Source organism: Nipponia nippon, unplaced genomic scaffold (assembly GCF_047370975.1).
Source record: "Nipponia nippon isolate SJK-2023a ecotype South Korea unplaced genomic scaffold, ASM4737097v1 scaffold_17, whole genome shotgun sequence".
Classification (NCBI taxonomy): domain Eukaryota; kingdom Metazoa; phylum Chordata; class Aves; order Pelecaniformes; family Threskiornithidae; genus Nipponia; species Nipponia nippon.
The window spans coordinates 8,702,919-8,728,600 of NW_028262333.1; the positions used below are offsets into that span (position 1 = coordinate 8,702,919).

General features: G+C 38.4%; 1 protein-coding gene across 3 annotated transcripts; it reads right to left on the reverse strand.

Moving 5' to 3' along the window:
* Positions 1-895: 895 nt before the first annotated feature.
* RAD50 (RAD50 double strand break repair protein) lies at positions 896-24,172 on the reverse strand. 3 transcript variants are annotated; one of them, XM_087754156.1, is made up of 26 exons: positions 24,101-24,172; positions 22,875-23,054; positions 22,390-22,473; positions 21,994-22,145; positions 21,185-21,370; positions 20,843-21,047; positions 20,218-20,346; positions 19,290-19,455; positions 18,221-18,414; positions 17,433-17,639; positions 16,374-16,556; positions 16,012-16,169; positions 14,912-15,087; positions 13,980-14,217; positions 12,403-12,592; positions 11,347-11,473; positions 10,926-11,119; positions 10,511-10,621; positions 9,862-9,954; positions 9,668-9,781; positions 8,762-8,889; positions 7,709-7,933; positions 4,566-4,651; positions 4,008-4,150; positions 1,732-1,865; positions 896-1,377 (listed from the first exon to the last, which is right to left on the reverse strand). In XM_087754156.1, exons 2-26 carry the CDS (start codon positions 23,001-23,003, stop codon positions 1,191-1,193), a joined length of 3,939 nt encoding a protein of 1,312 aa, XP_087610282.1. In that variant the 5' UTR covers positions 23,004-23,054; positions 24,101-24,172; the 3' UTR covers positions 896-1,190. The 3 variants fall into 3 exon arrangements, with proteins under 3 accessions (XP_087610282.1, XP_087610283.1, XP_087610284.1); XM_087754157.1 differs by having other exon boundaries at positions 22,875-23,081; positions 24,101-24,130; XM_087754158.1 differs by lacking the exons at positions 896-1,377; positions 1,732-1,865; positions 4,008-4,150; ... (1 more) ...; positions 7,709-7,933; positions 8,762-8,889 and adding an exon at positions 9,100-9,267.
* Between the last annotated feature and the right edge of the window lie 1,510 nt (positions 24,173-25,682).

Below are 25,682 nucleotides of genomic sequence, written 5' to 3' on the forward strand. Positions count from 1 at the left end.
GAGCTTTGGTCATATGCTGTCTGCTAAGGAGGTTCAGCTGATCACTGCTGCCTATAAGGATTTAATGAGTTGGAAGGCCAGGTTCTGCTCGTGGACCTGTACCCAGCATTTAAGGCAGAAGAGGTGCCCCCTTAGTTAGTTACAAAGAAACAGAGACCCAGAAATTGCGTCCCCCAGGGCTTGCACAGCTTCAGAGGTGGCGAGGAACCCTTGTCTGAAACCCCAGGACTTGCGATGATCAGAACCTTTGCATTTTCAAGCGTGCCATCGCTGTTGGCTTTCCCTTGTCATTCTGAGGGGTAGTTTCCCTTGGCCTGTGTGCTGAAGGGCCATCGGGTGTTGCTGTACCAAGGAAAAGAGCCTCAGGAAGAACTCCGAGTCGTGCAGGTGAGGCTCAGCATCAAATTAAAACCCACAAATTAACTCTCTAAGGCATTTTTGTATCATTTTCACAGAACTTGATTGTATCTCATCAGAATCTCAAATCAGAATATGACATAACTCTCATAAATGCCATCATCTTAAAGCAGCAGAGAGGTAAAAGACACTAAGCAAAGACAAGATAGTTAAAATATGCTTCTGTTATCTATTCACTCCTACATCCAGTTAGAAGTGGGACTTTCCTTTATTCTAAAGAAAGCTGTTCTACTTTGTGAAGATTCTGTCTTTGAACAGCCGGAGTAACGTTACCTTGTAGAGGAAGCAGTAAAAGTTCTCTTTGAATCTTCTGAATTTTGTGTAGACTAGGTGGGTAGCTATGAACACACCCTGACGAGAGAGAGATAGAAATCAATCCTGAACTCGCCATAGTGCCGTGATGGAGAGCAAGCCCTATTCTATCGACAGAGCTGCAGCTTTTCCGAAGAATCTGCATCTGGATCTCCCCACCAGGACATAAACAAAGAACATCACAACTTTATTTTCACTTTTAAAGCATAAAATACATCTAAAAGTTAACTGTGTTGTATTCATTTAAATTCTTCCATATTATAGTGGTTCTTAAAACTCAGGCACAGAAATATGTAGGAAGGTATGAAGTTTAAAAGTCTAATAGTTTCAGACTCTAGCTAAAATTGTTACAAATCTTCAGTAGTATAGGATATGAAGGAACTGTATTTTCAGACGCCTTCATTTGAGCTCTACCAGGTCAGGCAGCTAAGCCAGTCTATAATACATAATTACTTGAAATTCTAATGAACGTATGAGCCTAGGGAGCTGACACTGCATTTCATGATCTCAGAGCACTGGTCAATGTTCTTCTTTATCCTGTAGAACGTTTCCACGTATTCAGAACGGCCCAGAAGTTCAACAAAATCTTCATCGTGAGTTATCACCAGCAGCTGAAAGTTACGCTGTTGTGAGCGGCTTTTTATTATCCTACAAGGAGATATTATTTAGTGTATGATTATCTCACTTACATTCTAGTTTTATAGAACTTGTAAATATATAGTACAAAAATATTTAACTATTGATAACGAATGACACGAACTGTCAAGCAATCTAATGTAGATTAGCAACTCTTTTTACTGACATAAATAAAATAAAAAAATTATTTAAGAAATATTTTTCCTCTTCCAGATAAAGGATAGGGAATCTAAAGCTACTGCTTTGCATGTATATTTGCAGATGTTAATAAAGACATGCCAGCTTAAAATATAATTCACTTCCGCTGACTGCTATTAACATTTGAAAAATATCTATCTTTAAGCTTCACAAGAAGAGGTCACTTACTCCACCAGGGCGTGTGCAAGAGACTCTATGTTTTCTCGATCAAGATTGGTAGTAGGCTCATCTAGTGCCAATATGCCACAGTTGAGACAGAATGTTTCTGCTAGAGCAAGACGAATAATAAGAGAAGCAAGCACCTAAGGGAAAAAAAAAAAAAAAAAAAAAAGGAAAAACGCCACCAAAATATCACTCTTTGAAGTGTTTATAGAGGAACTACGTGTAACATGCTATTTTTAATGCCATTACAAAGCATGACTAAAGTTTACATAACAACGTGCCGGTAATTCACGAAAATGACAATAACTAGTTACTGAAAAACTACATTAAAACTTCAAGTTTGAATTGAAAGACCCATTCTGCAAAGTACTGTTAGAAAAATATCAGAGAAGTCTCAACTACTCAAAACTCAGGAGATATTGGAAGTAAGGACTCCAATCCGAGGTAAAGATGCTACAACACTGCCATCTGTATTACCCCTACGCTCTGTTCAAGCCCCACCCTGCTGCAGCAGGGATGGTGGAAATCTGTACGCATATCACTAAGTTGGAGCTACTGAACTCCTGACTACTTACTAAAACTGAAGACAACAGGATTTACCGCCTTACAGGTTAGTTTTGTACTAACATGCCTAATGATATTATTATTATATCTCCTGAACTAGTGAAAATGACAGAACACTTGATGGAAACTGTGCTGCCGAAAATACTTTCCAATTATCACGACCGCTGGCATCACAGTTCACGATCAAAGAATTCTCAGAATATAAGCTAAGAAACTGTGAACAAGTTTCACTCTCATTTACATAGGACTCTAACGTAACGTCCTAGACTACTTTAGGAGAGAGCCCAATTTTTGCCTATACTGCTGTTTTGTAAGATTTGGATTTCCCCCCCTATGAGTATGGAATTTTCAAAACCAAGTACACATCTACACTAAGGTGGGAATTAATTTGACAGCATTTTTCATATTCACGCAACAATACAGTATTCATGTTCTCATGAAATATTCTTTCATGATTCTACTGCTGTATGCACTTAAAAATACTGCATATCATTTTGTTCCATTCCTTGATTTAATTTTCTACTACTGTCTGTACCATCTGGTCGTGGAAAAGGCCTGGCTGCCAATGAAACTCTGCTGGAGTAAGCAAGGCAGCAGGAATTGCTACTCTGGAGGTAAGGAAGTAGGCAGTTTGTTACTTCAGATAATGGCAATTCTTCCTCAACATCAAGATCTAAATCTGTTGCCATCATAGCCCTTTCAGCTAGGGCAGAGGAAAGGGAGCCAGAAAGCTCCAGCTCCCACTGCAGAAGAGGAAGGAGAACGTATCTCCCTCACACAACTGCAGTGTCCTCGGGCTAGGTTGTCACTGGCACCTCACATGGAGAGCCTTAAGTGTTGGGGAGAGCTCTCCAGGTCTTCTATTTACAGTGCAGCAGGCACAAAGGATGGGCAGAAAGTGTTCCAGCAGGGAAGAGATAAGAGCAGCCCTGGCTGCATTTTTGCCCCTTTCTATTATCTCTACATTTAGGAAGATCGCTTGTTCTGGTGGAAACAACAGCAGACAGGTGGAAACAACAACAACTCTCAAGCCCCAACATGTGAAAGAGGTGTGGTTAACTATGATGAACCTCTGATCACCGGTACTGTCAAGGCAGGTGTCGTATCAGGCCACTTGGCCAGCATGTGTTACTGAAGTACCAAGACAGCTGAATGGCCAGACTGCAGAACTGATAGCTGACACAGGACACAATGAAACACAATGCCCGGAAGTGTGGCATGGGATGATATTTGGTGACATGAACTGAAAGGTTATATTCAGCAGTCAGGGAGAGTAGCATAATTTGGAGAAAAAGAGGTCTTCTCATACTTAGAGGAAGATGCAGTTGTGAAAAGATGACCAAGGGTCAGCCCTCAGGAAGGAAAAGATATGGGAGCAAGTCAATAGACCTAAAGCTATGGGAACCTTAGTGGTAACTAGCAAGAGACTGGGAGGATTTGAACTTGTGGAAAGAGGGAAGTTGAACCCTTCACTCCCGCAGGGACTCAGACCAGTCCCCGACTGAAACAATGGATTTTGGCACCCCAAAACAAGGTTCAAATGTTCAGAATCATATATTGCATACTATCAGCAAAATCCAGATACAGTGAAGGAAAGCTGTACAGAACAGTTAATTAGGGTTGGAGCCACCTGTTCTTCAGGGTCGCTTCAGAACGTGTTACTCTCTTGCATTCACCTGAATCACTTTTCTTTACTGAGCACTAAAAAATGCTATTACCTTTTGCCCAGCACTACATCTTCCTCGCATATCCAGCGCTGTATCTCCCTTTATCATTACTACCCTGTAATTATAACTTCTTCTTTTATCAGAGGCTGAGACATTCTCATCTGCATCAGAACGAATTTCTATATATTCAATATCTGAAATTGGGAAGGAGACAGTTTTTACATTATCAAAAATCTTTAAAAATATCATAGGATTAAACAGACTTGAGAGGTATAATATGCAGTAACCACAAAAATTCTATTCAGAACTCCTACTAATAGATACATCCTTGAAATTAATTTTTCCAAGATCGAAGGAATGAACTCATGCAGTTCCCCTGTCTCAAGGAAACCTTAACTTTGGAAAACATGGAAAAGGGAAAATTACCTCTACTTATCCTGTAGCTAACTACATAATCTGTAATAAAAGGGAGGTTATAGCAGTCACGAACAGATGTAGCCTTTAGAATGGAACCAACTATTTTCAGATCCTGGATTTTCAATACTTTGAACAAACACTTTTCAGTATCAAATGGATACATATGGGCAAAAAAAAAAAAAAATTACATACCTTGTCCTCTGTAGGTGCTTCGCCAAAGGTCACGAATTATTTTGTTGATTTCTTCCATCTTCATGCTATGAAATGTCATTATTGCTCTACAGAACAACAACAAAAAATGCAAATTGTTATAGGTGCAGCCACAGACTGCTATGGACTACAGGAGCTTTAAGGAAGGCAGCAGCTCCCTTTCCATTCCCTAAATACTTTTACTAAAAATATAATAAATACTACTTCATTTTGAATGCAGAAGTATCTAAAGACTAACCACGCTCTATTGTGTAAATAATTCTACTCTCACAAACAGTTCAGTCTCAAGAAGTAGGAGAGTAAGGAGTAATGAAGACAAAAAGATTTGCAGTCACACTCAATGGAGAACAAGTTTACCTGACTTTTTAAGAGATTTACACTTTATGTATGAGGTATATTTTCAGACTGACACTAAAAAGACAAATCTGATGTTAAGTCTTCCAAAACAACACTAGTGTTACTCATTGGCACAGTCCCCCACCAGTGCAAATAACTGGGTCTCAGTAGGAAAGCCTGTGAAGTTTCCTCAGAACAGAGAATTCTGTATTGAGAATTTTATAATTACCCAAACAGGCGTTATGACTAGAGCTACCTTTCTCTTCAGCAGCAAGAGTAACATAGGATGTCATTAATAATTTTCAATTTAATTTCCCCGATTAATATATCAACATGACTTTAGTTCAATAATAGATGATGCCTTATGAAAGCATTCAAGATAGGACAGGATGCCACATTTTTAACTTGGCTTTTTAAAGAAAAAGCGCCCTGTAATGAAAAAAAATGCTTGCTCAATTTATGCCAATGTCTTCTTTCAAAAAAATATGGAGGAAGTAAAATATACTTCTGAAATGGACTTTTACATGCACTCTTCCTACCTCCCCTCTTACAGGAATTATTTCCACCTGCTCTGGGGAATACTGACGTATCAACTCTAATAAATTTGCTAAGTCTGAAGGAAGTGTTTTCAACTATTTACTTAATTAAACCCAAGAATGCATTCCTCATCAATATTTATCTTAAACCTCTAAATATTAAGTCAATAAAGATCAATTGATAGCACAGAACACCCAAAATTGTGGTTTTCCCAGCTACAGATACAGCTTTCAATCTCTGGCCATTAGAGTTAACATTTCGTCTCACCGATTTTTCAGGCGATTACCAATAAGCGATGCTTATCTATTTTTCTTGAAATTACAAGACTGATTTCCTGTTTTGCCTTAAATAGAAACAATAGATGATTTGATACCATACAAAAAGATTCTGAATTCTAAAAGGGAAATTCTTGGAGTGCATTTCCATTTAAGCTGAAAGGGAAGAATTATACATGCTCTGAACAATATAAATCTTCACAAAATTAATTTTGGATTAGCTTACATTCAAATGTTAAACATATTTATTTTAAAACTGCTTAAAACAGGGACCCTCCAGACCACTGTGTTCAATAACCATCAAGACCTGTCTTCTCAACTTGGGAAGTTCTCATCTGTTTAGTTTCTCTTCTCGACCATTATGCTACACCCTCAACCGCATTACTGCTCTTCCGTGCTCCTTTTTCCAGAACTGCTACACCCCTTTTAATACAGGGGACCAAAATTCCATCCTATATTCAAGACATGGGCGTACTGTGAATTTATGCAGTGGTCAAAACGTTCCTCTTTCTTTTTCTTTTTTGTTCCTAATATTCAATTTATCTTTCTGCCACCGAGTACCAGCTTTGTATTTCCTGAAACCTGTCCATTGATTCCAAGATACTTCCCCATTGTCCATCAAGTTGCAACAGCTCATTGCAATTCCATCATTATAATTGCACATACAGGGTTTTTTAGGGAGCCGTATGTTTTACTTTGTATTTGTTTACAAATTTTGAGATGCTATTTTTGGCCAGTCAGTCCAAGACTAGAAAACAAGCTTCCAGAGGAAGCAGAAACAATCACAAAGTTTACTACACTTTCCACCAAATGCAAGACATGCTTCTTTTGATCTTGCCTTCTGTAATATAAGCACAAAACCACCCACACTGGAAAAGGGGGGAAAAAAAACCCTCTATATTGTAATATTCTTTAATGAAAACACAATTGTTTACCTGAGAAGATGATCATGGGGAACAAGAAATCTACCTGGCATATCTTATTCATGTTAAGATATGACCAGAAGATGCTAAAACGTACTGCTATAGAAATGAAAGTAGTATGAGAGACTTTGCAAGGAAGACCCAGGTTAATAACGAAGGATTTAAACACAGATTTCACCTTTCCTGAACTTGTACTGTGGCGTTTATGTATTTTAAGAGAACATGTGAGACAGACTTTTAAGAAACACATTCTCCCACTGCATATCCTGTAATACTTCCCTCTACGTCCCTCCAAAAAAAAAAAAACCCAAAACAAACCAAAATTACAGGAAGAAAGGAAAACTATCAGCAATTTTGGGAGACGCTCTTACAAAAGCTTCCTAAAAATGCCTTCAAGTGGAAAAAAAAAGCTAGAGAGGAATAGGGTCAGAGGAACAGTCTGCAGCTCCACTGGCTGTTCCACAGGTTTTCATATGAAAAACAAAGTTGACTCTGTTTATTGTCTCGACATTCTCTAACCACCACAGACAACGCAGCAAGACTATTTCACATCAGGAATTCCGCACAGAAGGCACAGGTGGGTGATGCGTTGGGTTCACTCGCTATTATCTGTCAACTTGAATTGTTGCATTGCAAATATGAGTCCTAACACGTACAATCATAACTCAAAAAGGGTCCTACAAAGAATTGGGAATAAAATTATAATGATCGCTGGACTTATCTATGACTATGTTAAACTCCAGTTACTACCATCAATGCATTAGCTGTATGTACGTTACATACATTAACTTACAAATTTCCTACATCCTACCAACCCTCTGCCATTTGTAGTATATTTTAATTAATTTACTTTAAAAGTTATATCTTGTTATCTTAATATTTAAATGCCTGATTTTATAAAGAGATCTAATTATATATCTCAAAGAATTGTATCAATTTACCATCTCAAAGTTACCCCAGGAAGTCTGAAATTGAAAGCTGCTTTTGCATCAAGGTTATGAAGAGTAATAAAGCCTAAAACATTTAAGAACTACCCTTATATGACAATACTTACTTATCAAGAGCCTTGTAATAAAGGTCCAGATCTTTGTTCACCAGCTCTGTTGTTCTCATAACAATCATCATGTCCCTGTATTTTTCCTCTGCGTCTCTGAATTGTGACTCTCGAAGTTCCTTTTTAAACCGAACAATCTCTTCCTCAAATCCACGTTGTCGGCCAAGTGCAACATGATGATTTCTTTTCAGAGATTCTATTTTCTCCTCTAAATGTTTTTGTTCACTGTGAAACCGTAATTGATATACAAGTCATCTGTATTTAGTGTTTCACCTTTTTTTAATCAGGGTTCTAATTTTGAGTTTATGTTAGACAGTAGCTCATTATATTATATCTATGAAGTCTGTAACAGTTAAAATTATACTACTAATGTCACTGAAATTAAGACATTATTGAAATAAAAATATTTTCAAGTTTGTTAAGAACATATTCAAATCACTATTCTGAGTGGGAGAAGCAAGTTATCAAGTTCGAATGCCAAAGTGCTACATGTAGAAACACAGAAAATAATTAATGTCACAGGTGAAATTAAATTAGGATACTGAGCAAAATAAGATGAAATAATTGTGTAACCTCTAGAAAGCTAAATAAATGGTTCACACATAAGAACCAGCATAGAGCTAATTCCTTTTCAAAAGTGTTTATTATCTAAGCAATTAATATTAAACTACTGAAATAAATATAAAACTCACTGCTGAGACCTCAGTGAGCAAACTGAAAATGAAAACTAAATATTCTTATCCAGAGACATGAATTAATTTTTTAAATGTGGATTTAACAGTGGAAGTCATTAAAAAAATGGATTGGTTGGAACAGGTATATGCACACGTAAACATATATGTATTTCTAGCTAAAATCACTATATCATTTCACCGAGTCATTTATGTTGTCGTCATGGGGATATTACGCAAACATGAGTTTGAAGGAGGAAGTGGTCTACATGAATAGGGAGAAAGGTGGACGAGGAAACACACTAAAACACAGTGAATATTACATTCAGATACTCGGTGAATTCTTGTGCAAAACATGCCGTTCTGTTTTGAAGACGCTTACTTTTTCATTTGCGGGACTTTCATTTCTCCCATCTCCTTCACAAGGTGTTTTATATTGTCTTCAACTTCTTTTAGCTCTTCATTCCGTTTCCTCAAAGTAAGATTATCCTCTAGCCACCTTTCCTGTATCTATCCCCACAGAAAGCAAGAAGTTGTATAATGTTTCAGTATATTGATTCTCAATTACAAAGTACGAGTTCTGCACACCTCTAAAACATGCTGCAAACATAAAATAATTGACAACAATGAAAATTATCACAGTAAGAACTTCTCTTGTGCTAGAAATAGGGTATAATGGAAATCAGCAGTATTATTTCATATTTAAATCTAAAATAATACTTACTGTATTTATTGTCACAGGTGAACACAAAAGTGATCCTGTGTGCGAATATTAATCAATGTTTCAAGCGGGGCAAGTAATTTAGGATGAGATTTAACAAAGTCCCTCATCTCAGTTCTACAAGTTCGACAGTAAGTGGTGGGGTAGAATGGGGAAAGACATCTTTCCTATCAAGAATGTAAACAGACAAAATCTGGGGTAACTAGCAACTTTTGGTACCTGCAATTAGAAACACTTTACAGCAATCTTACTTCAGAAGGCAGGTATTCTCCACACAAAGATACTTTTGAAAATGCTGGCTATTATCCCAACAGACTTACCCCTTTTGGAAATACCACAAGATGATAGTTAGAGATAGAAGTTTTCTAAAATGCATCTACTTTTGCATATACAAATCTCAAAACTTTTTTTAGCCTAATGCATGTATAGCAGCTATTCTGACTAACAACTGATTAAGTAAATCAGGAGGAGACAAACTGCACCACTACGGACCTAGGCAGACTTAAACCAAAACCAGAAATTAATTCAACTATGCAAAATATCTTTACTGTAAAACAACGCATCTACCTTTTGAGTGTCAATATCTTGTCGAATCATTTCCATCTCTTTACTTATCACTTCCTTCTGTTTCTCACAGGCAGCTAACTGAGAATTTACTTCTTCAAGTTCAGACTCTTTTTGCTAAAGAAATAAAACGGTATATGATTTAAACACAAAAGTGCTTTTAATGTCAACTTTTTATTGACTGTTTTTTAGGTTACCTTTTTATAGTCTGCTCTTCCTTGTTGAATATAGTTTTCAATTTCTTTCACGTACTTGTTTATATCTTTAACTTTCTCTTTTATGCCATTTATCTGCAGGGGAAAGATTTCAAATGAAATGCAGTCTTATGTGCAACAACTGGTACGCTCTGTATCAAAGATTAGATACTGGATAACACTGCTGCCTATGTACAATTGCTTTAATTTACTAATCAAGTCTTCAGCTTTTGAAACCCGGATGCTCCTTATCACCATGAAAATGTTTTCCAAAGCAAATGGTAAATCACTCATTTCTGCTTACACAAGAGCCACTTCACATAAGTAAACAGGTTTGTCTCTTGGCAAGGACAGGTTACTCATCCTTGCTATTTCTCTTAGATCTATTAGGAAGGGCTTTTAATACCATTGGCCACTAAATATTGCCGAATGTCCCTAGAAGCCTTTTGACAAGACTGCCAAAGGTTAATTATAATTGAGTTCATCTCCTGACTTGGTTATGTTCCTCTTCTTCCCTAGAAGTTCCACCAATCTAAAGCATTCGCAAAAGTCACTACTGTTTCCTGAAAGCGAACTCATTACCATAGCTTCCATCCATGCCTGAAAACCAATATATAATCCTATCTCCCAGCCATGTCAAAAGCAAACAAACCTTCTCTTGTGTTTCTTTATTACTTGCAGTCCTTTTATTCATTAGATCCTCCTTCTCCTGCTGCAGTTTTTCTAAAGTTGCATCCAAAGGAAATACCTGTTCTTTTGCTTCCTGAAAAGTAGTTGGAGAAAATCCTTTTTATTTTCTCATTCCGTTAAAGATCAACAATTTTTCAAGTGGTAAAAAAAAGTCATGTGGTTACTTCTTTCTTTTTTTTGTGTGTGTTGAAAAAGAGATGTGAAAATGTATTAATAAAGTTCTGGAAATGCCAAGGATATGTAAGAGCAGCACAGGACAAACATTTAAAAATACATCTTATTTGCTAGGATTACAGACAACGTTAAATCTAAGAAGATTGTTTTTTTTTTCCCAGGACAACAAAGCTAGGGGTTAAATAATTAAGAGTATTTCCTACCTTGATCTCTCTGCATAAGGACTGAACCTCAGTGGTTAATTCCACTGTTTGTTCCTCCAGTTGTCGACGACGCTGCATGCTGCTGGAAATCTGAAGTTTCTCTGCTTTAAGCTCATTAACTGTACTCTTTAGCTGCTGAATCTGATTTTGCTGGTCTTGCTTGAGTTTTTGATTTAACTCAATTTTACCAGTAACTGTAGATGAACACAAACACACAGTCCATCTGTTATTAAAAACATTTATTGTTATGAAAATTTAATTCTAAATTAAGCTAGTATGACCCCCAAAACCAAAACAAACTATTAGAATGCAGTTATTTCAGAATGTAAAGTAAGCAAACTGAAGTTTATTTTTTTAATGGCAGCAAGTTTAGAACATTATTTTCAATATAAAAATGAAGTACCAGTTTTGTATGACCTACCTGTATCCCACAAGTGCTTTTTCTCTTGTTTTTCTTGGCTTACTTGTAGAACAGTTCTACTTAAATCGACACCTAGCAGCTTAGCCTCCTGCTGAGCAATTTTTCGTTCAACATCCCTAATATCAGTCTGAAATTGTGAGGAAAAGTATTATTATTATTGTGTTAGTGTTTAACAACATGTTTTTTATCTTTGGCACACAAGAACAAGCTTGAGGCACACATGACTCCCAACCTCCAAATTTATCTCCTCTGCTGGAGCAATGTCACATCATTAACAGTAAGGTTATGTCAGCCCACAGGCTGCGAGAAACTGGAATCCCTAATTGTGAGAGGAAATCCATCAATACGGATGGATGGACTTTTGAAATCCCCAGGCTACCTCAGAGCAGTCACATGCGCTACCTGTCTCTGCAACAACAGAATCGTTGGAGCCTCAGGAGCTGCTGCCACCTCCCACCGGTGCAATGCTCTCAGTCCTTTGCCTGGCCCCAGGTTCTCTGCATAATTGACCCTCTCGTGGTTCTTAGTTGAGCAAAGATTTTGTGTTGGCAATAAAGGCATGAAGACTGTTCAAAACAGTCTCCTATGTCAGAATAATAAAAAGTGTAGGATATCAATTCCCCTTTACCATATATTCAGATGGCACAGAACAAGGAAGCATGTGTGACAAGATTTCAGAAAGTACACAGAGCAGATGCTGAGAGCACACTGAACGATCACGACAGAAGCCTGACTATGAGCACTGAAAAACACTCTGGTGTACTTGTGTTCATGCTCAGGTTCTGGATTACACCTCTTTTCCCAGTTACTATAGCACAGAGTTGAATCAGAACTCAAGGGACTCTCTGGTCCTCAACAGCACAAATCATTACATAAAACTTTTAAGTTTTATTAGTACCAAGATCACCTATGTTATGCTGCCTTTTAAAGTATTTTTACTTTGCTTGAAAAGTCTTAAGACCTCGAAGTTTTGTCATATTATTGAATACCTATGTATTTAGATGCTAGCAAGTGAGTATCATTTTATATATGTAAAAAGAAATTACCAAAGCATACCTGGTACCTTTCCATTAGTGTTATATCCTGTAAACGTGCCTTGGCACCTTCCTCCTCAGACAAAGCTGTCCGCAAGATTGATTCCTGTTCTTCTATCTGACCCTTCAGGCCTGTTAAATCCCTGTTTGCATTCTGTATCTTGTTCCTCAAGTCTGGTATGTCCCTATCTTGGAGTTCAACTACAGTTTGCCTTAAATAAAATAGAAATCCGTAAAATTTCCTTTGTCAAAAACAGCAGCACAAATTCAAGACATTCAAGGTCACAAAATCTGTGATATGATTTAATAGTGGAAGACTAAATTTAGCCAAAATAGTATCCCCTTAACCTTGCCCACGTTTGACTGAGCTTATGTTATATACCTAGCTAAGGTAATACATCCCTCATTTTAGACAGGTGAGATGAAACAAACAAGCAAACAAAATCTCTTTTGGTTTTTAACTTAATTACAGCAAGTACGAGAGGGTCTAAATCCACTGTACAAGAGTGCCCTCTTGTGAAGGAAAGGTCTACCCTCTAACATATATTATCCAAATTCTTTCAGAACAACGGTCTGCAAAGTTCTTGAGACTAGAGCCTCTTCACCTACTGGCAGGAAACCTGCATACTCTTACTTCAAATGCTGTTCATATGCTAAGAAAAAAAACCCCAGGACTCTGACAAAAACCCTTTAGGGCTAGTATTATTTGTTTATGTTTTGGAAGGAGGCAACAGGAAGAGAAAAGGGAAGCAACAAAAACCCCAGCCTGTCTAGTATTTTCATAGCTTTAAAAATACAAACAAATTCAGCCTGGAAATTGGAAAATACTGTAGGCACCTTTCCTGAATTTGTTAATATTACCTACACTTTGTATTACCTTGCAAGTTCATAAAAAAATAACAACATAAAAAGTTTTTTTAAATAACTAAAATACAGGAAGAAATTCAGTCCAATCTAATATGGGTTATCAGTATCAGAGACAGAGATGCATTCCCAAATGACGGAATTGCACATAGCTGAACCTCAAGGAAACATAAATGGCATTGGTATCCACTATAAAATCCAGAGATGCCTTTCTAGAACATCATAATTCATACAAAACTGCCAGCAACAAAAAGTATTGTTAAAGGAGATATAAATCAAGATATTATTAAAGGGTGTTTAATTCCCATTCTGTCTAGCCAAACTTCCATTCCAGCATTTTTAAGAAACGCATTTAAGGTGACATGGTATGAAAACATTTCATTAACAACAAAACCAGCCTGTCCATTTTAAATTACAATGATAAATAACAAGGAGGGGAACTATGCCTGTAGAGTGTAAATAATCGTTAGAAAAGCATACAACCACTTTTTCTGCCTCACGCTCAAGAGAAACCCCAAAGGACCAGAAACACCAAATATATAAAATAGTTTAATATTAAAGTCCAAATGAGCAGAGAACAAATGCTAGCAAAATATTTGTCTCAACAATGAGATTTTTTTAATGAATTAACTAGCCCTAAAATAAAGCTTCCTTGATGTCTGCATAATTTTTAATAATCAAAAAACAAGCATTTGAAAGGAAACAGCTTGAAACAATATGGTTTAAGTACTTTACCGAAGTGGTTTAAGACTCATCATTTCATCACGTTTTTTCTCTTTTCTTTTAAGCTCCAACTCTGTTGATTTCAGTTTGTCTGGAGCAAGACGCAGCTTAGACTGCAGATCACTAATTACATCTTGCAGTTCAACCTCTGTTTGAAAAACTCTTTGGCAAACTGGACAACATGACTGGTTCTCCTCCGTCAGTTGTGTAATGAACTGTGAATAAACTGCAGTGGCTCCAGCAAGCACGGCTGGTTTAAAAAGAAACAAAATACTTTATGTAAAAACATAAACAGTGCATAATCAGATCTAAACTAGATAGCTATTTACCATAAATGAGACAAAATTATAACCCACAAAATCACAAAGACAGGAAACTGAAATGGCCCTAAGCGACCTGGTCTGAATTCAGTGCTGCCCCTGCTTTCAGCAGGTTGCCCTAGATCACCTCCTGAAGTCCTCCTCAACTTGAATTATTCTACGAGTCTCTTTTATTAAACCATGCTCATCCCTCTGCAATTAACAGTGGAAGCGAGTCATTTCCTTCAGAAATTACTTTCTTTCAGTTAGTAGTAGGCCCTTTGGGTCAAACCCACACCAGACAGCTGGTTCCGTACTTGTCTTCGCACCTGGCAGATCCACACACTCAAACATCTCCTTAGCTTTGAGAAGGTCATCATCTATGTACACAGTAAGCCAAAGCAGATCCTTCACTTACACATAATAAAAGAATTAACTGAGAGAATTAGAACAACTGATCCTGCTTAAGTGTAAAACAGAAATAGTAGCAAAGATAACAAAAATTTGTTAAAAGAATAGTAAGATCCAGTAATAATCTCCCTTAAGTCAGTTTCTGTGCTGACTGTTTGTCCTGCACAAACAATATCTGTGGCTTACATTTAAAACAAGCTTCAGGGAAAAAAGTAGAGCTATTAATAAATTTACCTCTCTGTTTTGAACTTCTTTCAATTTCATCCTGAAGTTTGTTCAGATCACTGTCAAAATCTTGGCTTCCACAAACATCAAAAAGTTTTGTTTCATGAAGGGACAATTGCTCTTCTTTTTTTCTTAGCTCACTACTGACATAAGTTTTATGATATTCTGCTGATGCCAGTCGTTTGCTGAAATATCAATGCATAAATGCATCAATGCATAAACTCTTTTATTACAAAAAAAAAAGAAGATTTCAAACTGTTTAAGCAAAAACAAAAACATGGGAAGTTTATCTGAAATTGATATTACAGAGCTGTTCACCAGTTCTTCTTCAATCATTTTTCAGGACATCTATAGCGTCAACTTTTTATTAATCTAAGTACAGCATAAAGTGTTTTATTTTAATTCCTTTTGGTTTTCTAGATGGTTACTGATGAGAAATTAATTTCTAACGACAAAGCCATGCAACACTTCATAGAACAATACAATAGCAACTTTTTTCCCCTGCAGCAATTATTGCTTATGAGGTATTATTGAACCTCTTAAGCAAAGAATGTTAGCATCCTTCTACCACTTGATACTTTTGAATTATGCAATATTCTTAAACTTAAAATCTTGGGGTTTCTGTTCTGTGGAAATTTAATGTGTATCTCTGCATAGTGTGCTGATGTTACCTACTCCTTCTAACAAATTGTTTTATATAATCAAATGAAATCAGGAACAGGTAATCACACATGAACGTGTGATATAGTCACTAACCACTCTGTGACTTATAAGAAAGTCAGAAGGCCAGCAATTTCCACCCCCCAAGCACATTGATTCAGCTAGGATTAGTATAAACAATTAAGGATGTTCCAGAACAATATTTTGCTATCTGCTTTCAGTGCTGCCTTTGACATACTACAGACATCGTGATTTTATTAACTACCACAAACTATATCAGCTATAAATTACAAAAATTCTGCAGGATGCTTTCTTTGATTTTGCAGATACCTAAATAAGCCATAATGAATTAAAGTGAGACGTATGTTAAGCATATTAAAATTTCCACTATTTAAATTCATCATTACGTAAATAGTTATGGAAACATAATCAACTAAATTAATACCTACTTAAGGTCAGCAAGATTATCCCTTGTCTGATTAATCTTTCTATTTTTACCATGAAGCCAGTCTTCAAGTTGTTTTTTATTCGGAAAGTATCCCAGTAGTGAAGTCAGTTCATCAGAATGTCTTGATTTTACTTTTCTAATCTGCTCTTCTTTTTCTGCCTGGGGAAATAAAGTATTTTAAATTAATTTTTTCAGATCTCCAAGTTTATGTCACTGAATGCGTTCATGAAATTAATGGTTTCTATGAAGTCAGACAGAAGCTTTACATACGATTGTTGATAAACACCTGAAAAATACACCAATCTTGACGGGACTGTATTAATTTCATGTCCCTCTCTTATGAGATGATGATAGAAAAATTACTTTGTCTTTCTTCAGCATGTCCATTTGGGTAATTGTCATGGTATGTAGATTCAATTGTTCCATCTCTTGATCCAACTTCCTAAGGGCTTTGTCCAAGTTTATTTTCTCATTTTGCAGAGTTTGTACTTCCAGTTCAAGTGTTTCTACATTGCTGTTCTTCTCAGCCTTCTCCAGCTCATGTTCCTAAACAAAAAATGCAAGCCCAGAAGATTTAAATAATTACAGTAATCAATGAAGTTCTAACTAAAGGAAAGAGAAGAAAGCTCTTAAGCTTCCTGGCAGCTGTTACAGGAATGACACAAGATTTGTAAAGAATACATGAAAAAGGACAAAGGCATGGGGAAAGTAAAGCAGAGACTGGATGCACTGTTCTGAAATGTAGTACTGCCCCAAGATGCTTATGCTTTTACCATAAGCCATGACGACATGACTTAACTTCAGGAAGCTCACTCATATTTAGTTTGATTCTCTGTATTTTAGCATCTACTGTACATTAAATTTGGAATTATCCTAGTGAGGAGGCTAGAAGAAACACTGTCAAGCACTGAATCCATACGCTGCTAACAAACATAAAATACTTGGCAACAAAGGGATAACCAGCTGTTCAACTGGAACATAAAATGCTAGTAACTTTATAATGCTTCATCAGATAAAATGCTTATAACCAACTAGCCCATCTCACAGACAAGTTATCTGAAAAAATGTAGCTAGTGTAGCACTTTAGGTCATATTTTTGTGGCCCAATAATTTAAGACTGACTAATCTTATGACATCACCAGCTGTGGCTATTGCCTATTTATAACTCACCAAGCAGAAGCAGTACATTCTATGCATGCGTTGTACAAAAAAAAAGTAGTGAACAGTCCCTGCCCCAAAGGGTGCCCCATCTAAACAGACAAAGCATAGGGAGGGTATTAAAAGGGCAAAAATGCAACAGATGGAGTAAACATCAAGGGATTTTTTGGTTGTTTTTGTTTGTTTGTTTGTTTGTTTTTTTAATAATGAAGCCAAAAGCTTTTATTTCAAACTTCTATAAATTTTTCAATTACATGAACTTACTGTCTTGACAATCTCCTGATTCAGCTCCAGAATTCTGTCTGAAAATCCCTCCAACTGCTGCAATTCACATTTTACATTTTTTAGCTCAACTTGTTTCTTATTTTGAATGTCTGATTTCAGATCAATGGTTCTTTCTAATCCGGTTTTCTTGTCTCTTATTTCATCTATCTGTTTTTGTTTCATTGCTTCTTTTCGTGCAAATTCTCTCTGAAAGAAGTCAGCAATAATATACTCATTATTTTTTTCACAGGAAAACAACATTTAAAAACACTTCTTCACACGAGCTTGCAAATATTCACCACTGTAATACAAGACATTGAAATACTTAGATAACTAGAACTTGTCAAAAATTTTCTGCTGAAATGTTTAGACAGGAAAATGCAGATGCATCATACTGGTAGTGTTCTGTGAAAGCAACTCCATTTTAAAGACGACTTCAACAAAAAGTTGCTTATTTTTTAAACCAGTTGCCCACTGCAATTCTTCCTCAGGCTTTTTAGCTTGTCAGTGATCCACCTGCACAAGAGGGCTGCTGAGAAAAACCTATTTGAAGAACCGCCTGTTCAATAGCTTTGGCAATTCAGATCACTTGATGACCACTCTTAGTTCCAAAACCAATTTCCATGGAAAGATTCGGGCAACCCATAATAAAGAATTCCAGAAGAAAAAAAATGGCTTCGGTTTCCATCCCCCAACATTCTTCCTCCCAGCACCATGAAGACACATATGGACCCATAACACACTAATAACCAATACTACCTACACTACTAAAACAACAAAACTCTTACCATCAAATGATTTGCAGCTTCTGCATCTCTTTCCTGTCTCTCCTTCAACAACCTGTTAAAACTGGTAATGTGCCTCTCATTAAAAGGTGCTCGCTCAAAACCTTCTAATTCCAGTTGTGCTGCCAAAGACTGAATTAATGAATCCCTCATTGTGATGTGTTCTTGGTGACGATCTGCTTGCAGTTGAAGACGACCTTCACAAAAAGAAAACATGACATAAACACTCAAAAACTGCAGCAGAAGATACATTTAGGATTCAAAGTCAGCTGTAACCATTTTCTTAAAGTCTTTGAAACCAAAGTATTTTTAAACAACACAAAAAGCTCCAGAGTAAAAACAAGCTTTAGCTTGAGAGATTGGTATTTCAGGTAACTAGATTTTTATTAATTAAATAAATCAAGAATTTAAAAGAAAGCATCTTAAAACACTAAAAATATTATTCTGATAAATATAAACAAAGCCCAAACATATTTTATGTAAGCATGTATTTTGTGTCTCAACTACTACAGCTTTACTGAAATTCCCATAGTCTATCTAAAAGAGAATGCAGCATATATGAAATCCTATTATCCCAAAGCCCTCCGACTAGTCCCCAGCCTCCACCTGAGACACTGAGCAGGCCAAGCATTCAGCTTTCACGTTTTTCTTGGTTAAAGCACACTTATACAATCACATCTGATTAGCAGGCATTTTCATCACCTAAAGAAAGTACAAGCTCAGACAGTGAAAACAACTGTGTTGTAAACTGCTAGGCTGACATTGATCTATGCCACCGTAAATTATCTATTTGGAATATTTTTATAAAGAATGGTCCATTTAAGAACAAAGGTACTACATGTTGTAATTATAGGTCAAAGCAACAAGTGCACATTAGAAACTCCAGGAGAAGAACGCTAAGGCCTGTCCACCTGTGAGAGTCTCATACCGTACTTCACAGCTGACCCCAAGCTCAGCCACATTTTAGGGGTTTTGTCCAGTTCAAATCGCTTCAATTCTTACCAGTAATTCCATTTCAGATCTTAATTACATTAAAAAATAAATACAAGGTTATAGATGAAGTCTAAAATACCTCGTTCAATAAGTAGTTCTGATTTCTCACTGTTAAATCTCTGGCATTCTTTGGTGGCTCTATCTAATTCACGCTTACGGTCTGATAATCTCTTCTCCTTCTCCTTTACTGTTCTCTGGTGGTTCTGGTATCTATCCCTTAGTTGTTCATCTGTTCCTTGAAAAACCTGTACACCAAATACAAGACAGAATAAAGTTATCTTTTTAACTAAATTTATAAGCCAATCAATGATGTTTTAAAAAAAGTATAGTTCTTACCATAAGAGAATTCAAGAAATAAGACATAAATACCTCCTACACAGAATTTCTATATTAAGATATATATTAAGAAAAACTAAATATGCCACAAGCAAACTTGGAAAATATATTTTTCTTAGGCTGATAAAACAAATTAATCTAAATTTTTACCACTAAGGAATTTCTTTTAATTTTTCAAAATAGTTTTAAATGCCTTGTCACAATCACAACAGAAGACTGATAATTATTTCTTATTTTAAGAGAAAGAAATAAAAAATCTCCAGGGAGATGAACAATATTCATGTCAGGACCCATCCCATACCGGTCAAAACAAGTGCTGGCTATCATCAACATACAGTGAGAGGTAGATATTTTCAAGTTACACACCGCAGGGCATTGTTACCAGTAATTATCACTTTCATGAAAACTTCTGTCAGTATTTGCCTTCCTGGCAAGCTAGTCTATGGTGGAGGGAAAAATTACAAAAAGCAATTTAACCCAAATTACACAAAAACTAATACAGCTTTATTGAGCCATATTTGCAGTATCTGGTAATATCAAGCGAGTTATATGGGCTATGAAAATGTTCTTCACCAACATCTGATGCATAATATATACTTAGGTCACTGGGTAGCAAGAGACAGACTGACTCTTCAGCAGAAAGGATGGCAGCATGAAATTTAAAAGGCAACCTTTTCCATCTTCTGTTGCAAATCTTGATTATCTTTCTCCATCTGCTTTCTCCTGCTCTCCAGGGCTCTTACATCGTTGTCTAGCCTCGCTACTTTTGTGAGATTATGTTCAACTGCTGCCAGAGAACTCTGCAAAGGAAAGAATGCTGTAAGTGAAATATCTCACCAGCTTATGAATCCCATAATCAATTGTTCCACACAATATAGTAGTCTAAGTGTCAAACCTTCAGCTTTATAAAGTATTTTTAAAAAATAGGGGGGGTTTAAGGTTTAGTTTAGTTTTTGTTTTAGTTATAGTTTATAATAGTTTTAGTTTATAATAGTTTTAGTTAGCAGCTAAATTTGAGAGAGATTTTAAATTAAGCTACAAGAAACCAATGCTGCTACAAAAATTTCACAAACTATGTTCTTAAACCTCCCATGACTGTTTACAGATTAGACCAGCATCTGCCAGGTTTGTTGAGGTATGCTTGATTCTGCTTCAGAGCAAAGGATTAGATAACACAACATAAAAGTGTGAGATTTTAATCACGAAATTCATCCAGCTTTCACAGTTTTCTGTGTTGTTTAGTCCTTATGTATTGTTTTGTATTAAAGTCTTAAAGATAATCATCATGCAAATCACCTTCAGAGGATCAAGTTGACTCTCAATAGATTTTACATTCTCCTTAGAAGCAGCCAGTTGAGCCTCTCTATTGCTAAGATGATTCTGGATTTCCTGTGCTTTTTCTTTATTCTGTTTTAGGTATTTCAGTTCTGTCTGACATTCTTTTACTTTCAAGCTTTGTTTCAGTCGTACTTGACGGAGAGTTTCGAGTGCTTTAATATACCTTTAAAAAAACCCAAAATTTCAGATCCTATTGGCAATATAGCAATACTGATGTATGAAACATTTTCATTAACACCTACATTATTAGAGAAGACATTTCTTACTTAGTTTTTATTTAATTACAGTAAAGAGAATAACCTTGTTGCTGAAAAGATCTCATCGAATTTTTGTTTCAGGGCCTTCCCTTCACTTAATGGCCAGTTGGATTCTTCTTGGTGGCAGAAAATGACATTGTTAATCACTGATTTGGAAACACCAAGGGCGCTGATCATCTCTCGATCAATTTCTGCACACTTAGAACTCAGACTGACCTTCTCACCATGCCTATGTAGCACAGATAAAGAAAATCCCCAAAGAAGTTACTAGCAAATTCTTTTAAAAATAAACTGCATTTTTAACGGTATAATCTCATTGTAACGTACTGATTCAAAAACTTAACAAGAAACAATTTTTAAGAATATAATTACCATGTTCAACACATGCATTTAACACTGTCAATATTCGTAGCCAAGACTATTACACATTTTAAAACTATGCAGAACCACCAGAGGGAGCAAAAACGATCTTGAATAAGTTAAGTGAATACACTTCTCAAACAGTGGAGACTGGAGTCAAACACGAGCCAAAAACGATCTGAAACTGAAAATGGTGCTAAAGGAAGTAAAGCCTACATACTCCACACAATGCTACTTTCAAACTGTATCATTATTAATGCAATTTTCAAATAAATGCAAGTTAATAGATATAAGTAGTTCTTAAAGTAGTGGCTATCAATTGTAGGATTTTTGAATCAACTAATAGATAAAGTGATGAAACTACATAGGTTTCACCCAAGAGCACTGGTAGCTACTTCAAGGAATACGTTATGAAATTTTCTCTTGTCTTATACATAAAAAACATACAAACCCCAAACTGATCTTCACACCAAAGAAAGAAAGAAAACTTACTTTGTTCTAGTAATGACACCTTCAAGTGTTTTAAATTCTGTTTTCTTGCCTTTCTGGGTACAGACCATGGATCGCTGGACAGCTACGAGCTCTCCGTTTACATCTCGAAACTGTAATCGAATCTGAGCTCTAACATCTGTTTCATTGGCAACCTTTAGTAGAAATGAAAAAAACTAAATAAGGGAAATTCTTTTCAACATCAACAAAAGAATATGTTTCTTCCCAGCTGTGGGTAATGTCCTGATCTCCCCCAGCACTTTGTTTTTTCTGAAACAATACAGTCAGGTCATCTCTGCCTAGAACCTGAGCATCTCTATTTTCATCACAACACTGAGTGCAGTTAAATATTTGACTTGCAAGTAAACACACGTTAAATCTAGTCACTATGACTTTTACCTTTGGATCGTGAACAAATGAGTTTCCTTTGGTGCCAGGAGGAAAATCTCCAGTGGATATATATTTAAGACATTCAATGATAGTCTAGGAAAACAGAAATAAATATATAGTTATAATGCCAATTCAGAGTAAACAAGATGGACTACAGGCAAAAACACACTAACACATTTACAAATGAGTTAAATACGCGAGGAGAGAAAAATAAGAAATAACATTTTATTTTTTGAGTATCCTGAGAACATGGTACTTTGCAAAATGGGTTTTAATCAGGATCTGGGTCAATTTCCTATGAAAAGTATCAACTGGTGCTCTGCAAAATCCAGGCATGAAAGCAGATCTCTCATAACGCTAAACACCACCATATTTACAGTAAACAGCAAGACTTTTACAATATTATTAATACTTTTCTGTAGAGATCATTATTCATATTTTGAGGCCTTTCAGAATTATTTACAGTGCAAAACCAAACATACAGTAAGTCCTACCGTTTTTCCTGCACCATTTGGTCCCACCAAAATAGTTAACGGATTAAAGAAAGTGATAATTTGTTTGTCTTTATCCTCTACCCCGAAACTCCTCACTCCGAGGATACTCATTTTCTCAATCTTTGACATTTCTGCAGAACTTCTTGTCTTCCAAAGTCAGAAGTGTAAATGTTATAAACCCTGTAAAATAAAGCTTTGCAAAAAAATCTAGAAGGCAAAAATCACAGCATATCACTGAAAGATGACAACACATCTACACAAGCACAAAATATTATGAACATCTTCAAAAAAACCAGCTACGGCTCTTCAGTTATGGCTCAAGGTACAGAACATCGAAAGGCAAAACTCTCATTTGTTTTAAGCTGAGAAGCTTATCAACTCCAAGTTAAGACAACTGCCATAGTATTTATCATTAAATCAAAAACAATGGCCAACAATAACCCTCGAAGTGTATGAGAAACGTGCTTTACTCCACACCACAAAACCCACGCACAGGCTTTCAGAATGCCCCAAACACAACCCAGGCACTGATATTTTTTCCCTTTAAAAACCGACTGTTGTACTGCAATACCCAACGCTGGGCGAGCTTCGCTACCGCCTCTGTTTCTCACAGGGCCGCATTCCAATTTGTACGGGACACCCAGCACTACCTCTGTCCTGATATGAGGGGGAAGAAGAAAAAGCAGACGACTTCGCAGGCCACAGCTGCGGGGGCAGGCAGGGCCCAGGGGCCTGCCCACGGGTGGGAGCTGCCCCTGTGGCAGGGGTGGGCTAAGCGATGGAGGCAGCTCCTACCCTCCGGCCCGGTACTGACCCATGGCGAACACGTCTACTTCAAGCGTGTACATCTGTGCGTTTCAGCTGTGTTTCATACGGCGTTGCTCACTGCGCTCCCACTCTCCCCTCAGGGCCTTCCCCGTCCCCCCCGCCCTCCCCCGGCACGGCCGAGCCCAGGCGCCTCCGGGGAGGCCCAGCGGCGCTCGGCCCCGCCAGGCCACCGCTGCGGGTGGAGGCGGGCGGCAGCGGTGGGAGCACCGGGCGAGAAAGGGCATTTCCTGGAGAAACCCCGCTGCCGGGGCAGAGGTGGGCAGCGGGAGTTTCCCGCCCGGAGCCCCGCGCTGCAGCGGGGGTGGACATTTTCCAGGGAGAGGCGATGGCAGCGCCGCAGCGGAGGCAGCCCTTCCCCTGCCGGCCCCCGAGCCTCCCCGCTCCCCCAGCCCGGTCACCTCCGCTCGTCGCCGCGGTCCCGCGCACCCCGGCAGCCACCGCGGCCGCCGCCGCCGCCGCCACGCCCCGGCAATGGCGGGCCCCGCCCGGCCGCCCGCCCCGGCCCGGGCTCGCTACCGCCCCCCGCCGAGCCCGGCCGCCCGCAGCCGCCGGCCGGGGCTGCCCGGCGGGCCCGCATTTGGGCCCGGCTGCTTCGCTTGCCCTGGTTCCCCACCCCCTCTTCTTCCACAGGCCGTGTGGGGCGAGGGGGGAAGGCGGCAACGATGAGGAAGCTCCGCTCCAGCTCCCGCCCACGGCCCCTCTCCGCATCCCCACGGCCCCTCTCATCCCCACGGCTCCTCTCCTCGTCCCTTGGCCCCTCTCATCCCCACAGCCCGTCACCTTGTCCCCCAGCCCCTTTCCTCATCCCCACAGCCCCTTTCATCCCCACAGCCCCTCTCTGCATCCCTTGGACCCTCTCCTCATCCCCCAGCCCCTCCTCATCCCCATGGCCCCTCTCCCCAACCTCTCCTGCCTGCCCTGTCCCCCAGTGGCACCCAGTGATTCCCGCCCCTGCTGAGAAGCCGTTAGTGCTTTTATTAAAAACATAATTGTAAAATAATAATTTCAGAGGGTTTTAAAATAATGTTTCCAGCCTGCTGCCGCAGCTCAGTGCCCCCACAGTGCTGGTACAGCAGCTGTGGCAGTGGAAAACTCCTGCTGGCCCCAGCTCCAGCCCTTGCCCTCAGAGCAGACAGGTCGCCTGTTGGAACACAAATCCTCCAGCCTCATCATCAAATGGAGCGAGTGGATCATCCCACAGACAAGTCCGCTTTTTCCGACAGTCTGATTAAGTGATGAACAGACCTGGGGGTAACTGAGTTGTGGGGAGTGTGTCAGTGTATTGCTGAGCCCCGCTTTTAAGGCAAATCTGTGGATCCCCACAGCAATCCAGCCTGGTGCTTCTGTCTCAGAAACCACATTTCTGATGCTGGCTTTGATGTCTGCTCATTCTGCCCGTTACGCGCTGTTGAATCAGAGCCAGCACAGGATCAATGACCGGCGTGCAAAAAGGTGGCACAGCATCGTCGGAGCCGCGATAGCTACCTGGCTGGCTGTAGCAATGCCACAGTGTGTGCTCAAGTATTTCCAGCAGTAGCATGAGTCCCCGGCGCTGTGGGTGAGCGGTGGTTCACCATGACGCTGTCGGTAGTATAAGTGTGATGCATCCCTCTCTCGCAGTGACAGATGAGAGTCAGGAAATGGTTTACAAGTCTGAGGTGCAATATGATCTGATAATTCACCTTTCTTAGTAGGAAATCTAGAATATAAACTGCAGAAACTCCACATCAATCTCTTGGTGCTCAGTGCAGGAAGAGGATAAAGTGTAGTCATATATCTGATTGTAGGATTGCTCCATTTAGGTTTAATTTGAGGGGAACTTTCCTTCAAATCCGTATGAAAAACAGGGAAAGAATGACTAAACCAAGTGGTATAAGGTATTTCTGAAGTTAATATCTTAGCAGGACTAAAAAAAGTGTTGGGCATACAGACAAGCGCCGTTAGAGTAGACGAAATGTGTGAGGACCCTCCGCCACGTCC

Bases quoted from the DNA above. Each gene is read 5' to 3' on its own strand.
- RAD50 (XM_087754156.1), bottom strand. From the start codon at position 23,003: ATGTCAAAGATTGAGAAAATGAGTATCCTCGGAGTGAGGAGTTTCGGG. The intron at 4,652-7,708 runs GTAAGTATTGTC...GTTGTTCTGTAG, and splicing joins TATTACAAGGCTCTTGATAA to AGCAATAATGACATTTCATA. The intron at 1,866-4,007 runs GTAATAGCATTT...TTTTTCCCTTAG, and splicing joins GATGTAGTGCTGGGCAAAAG to GTGCTTGCTTCTCTTATTAT.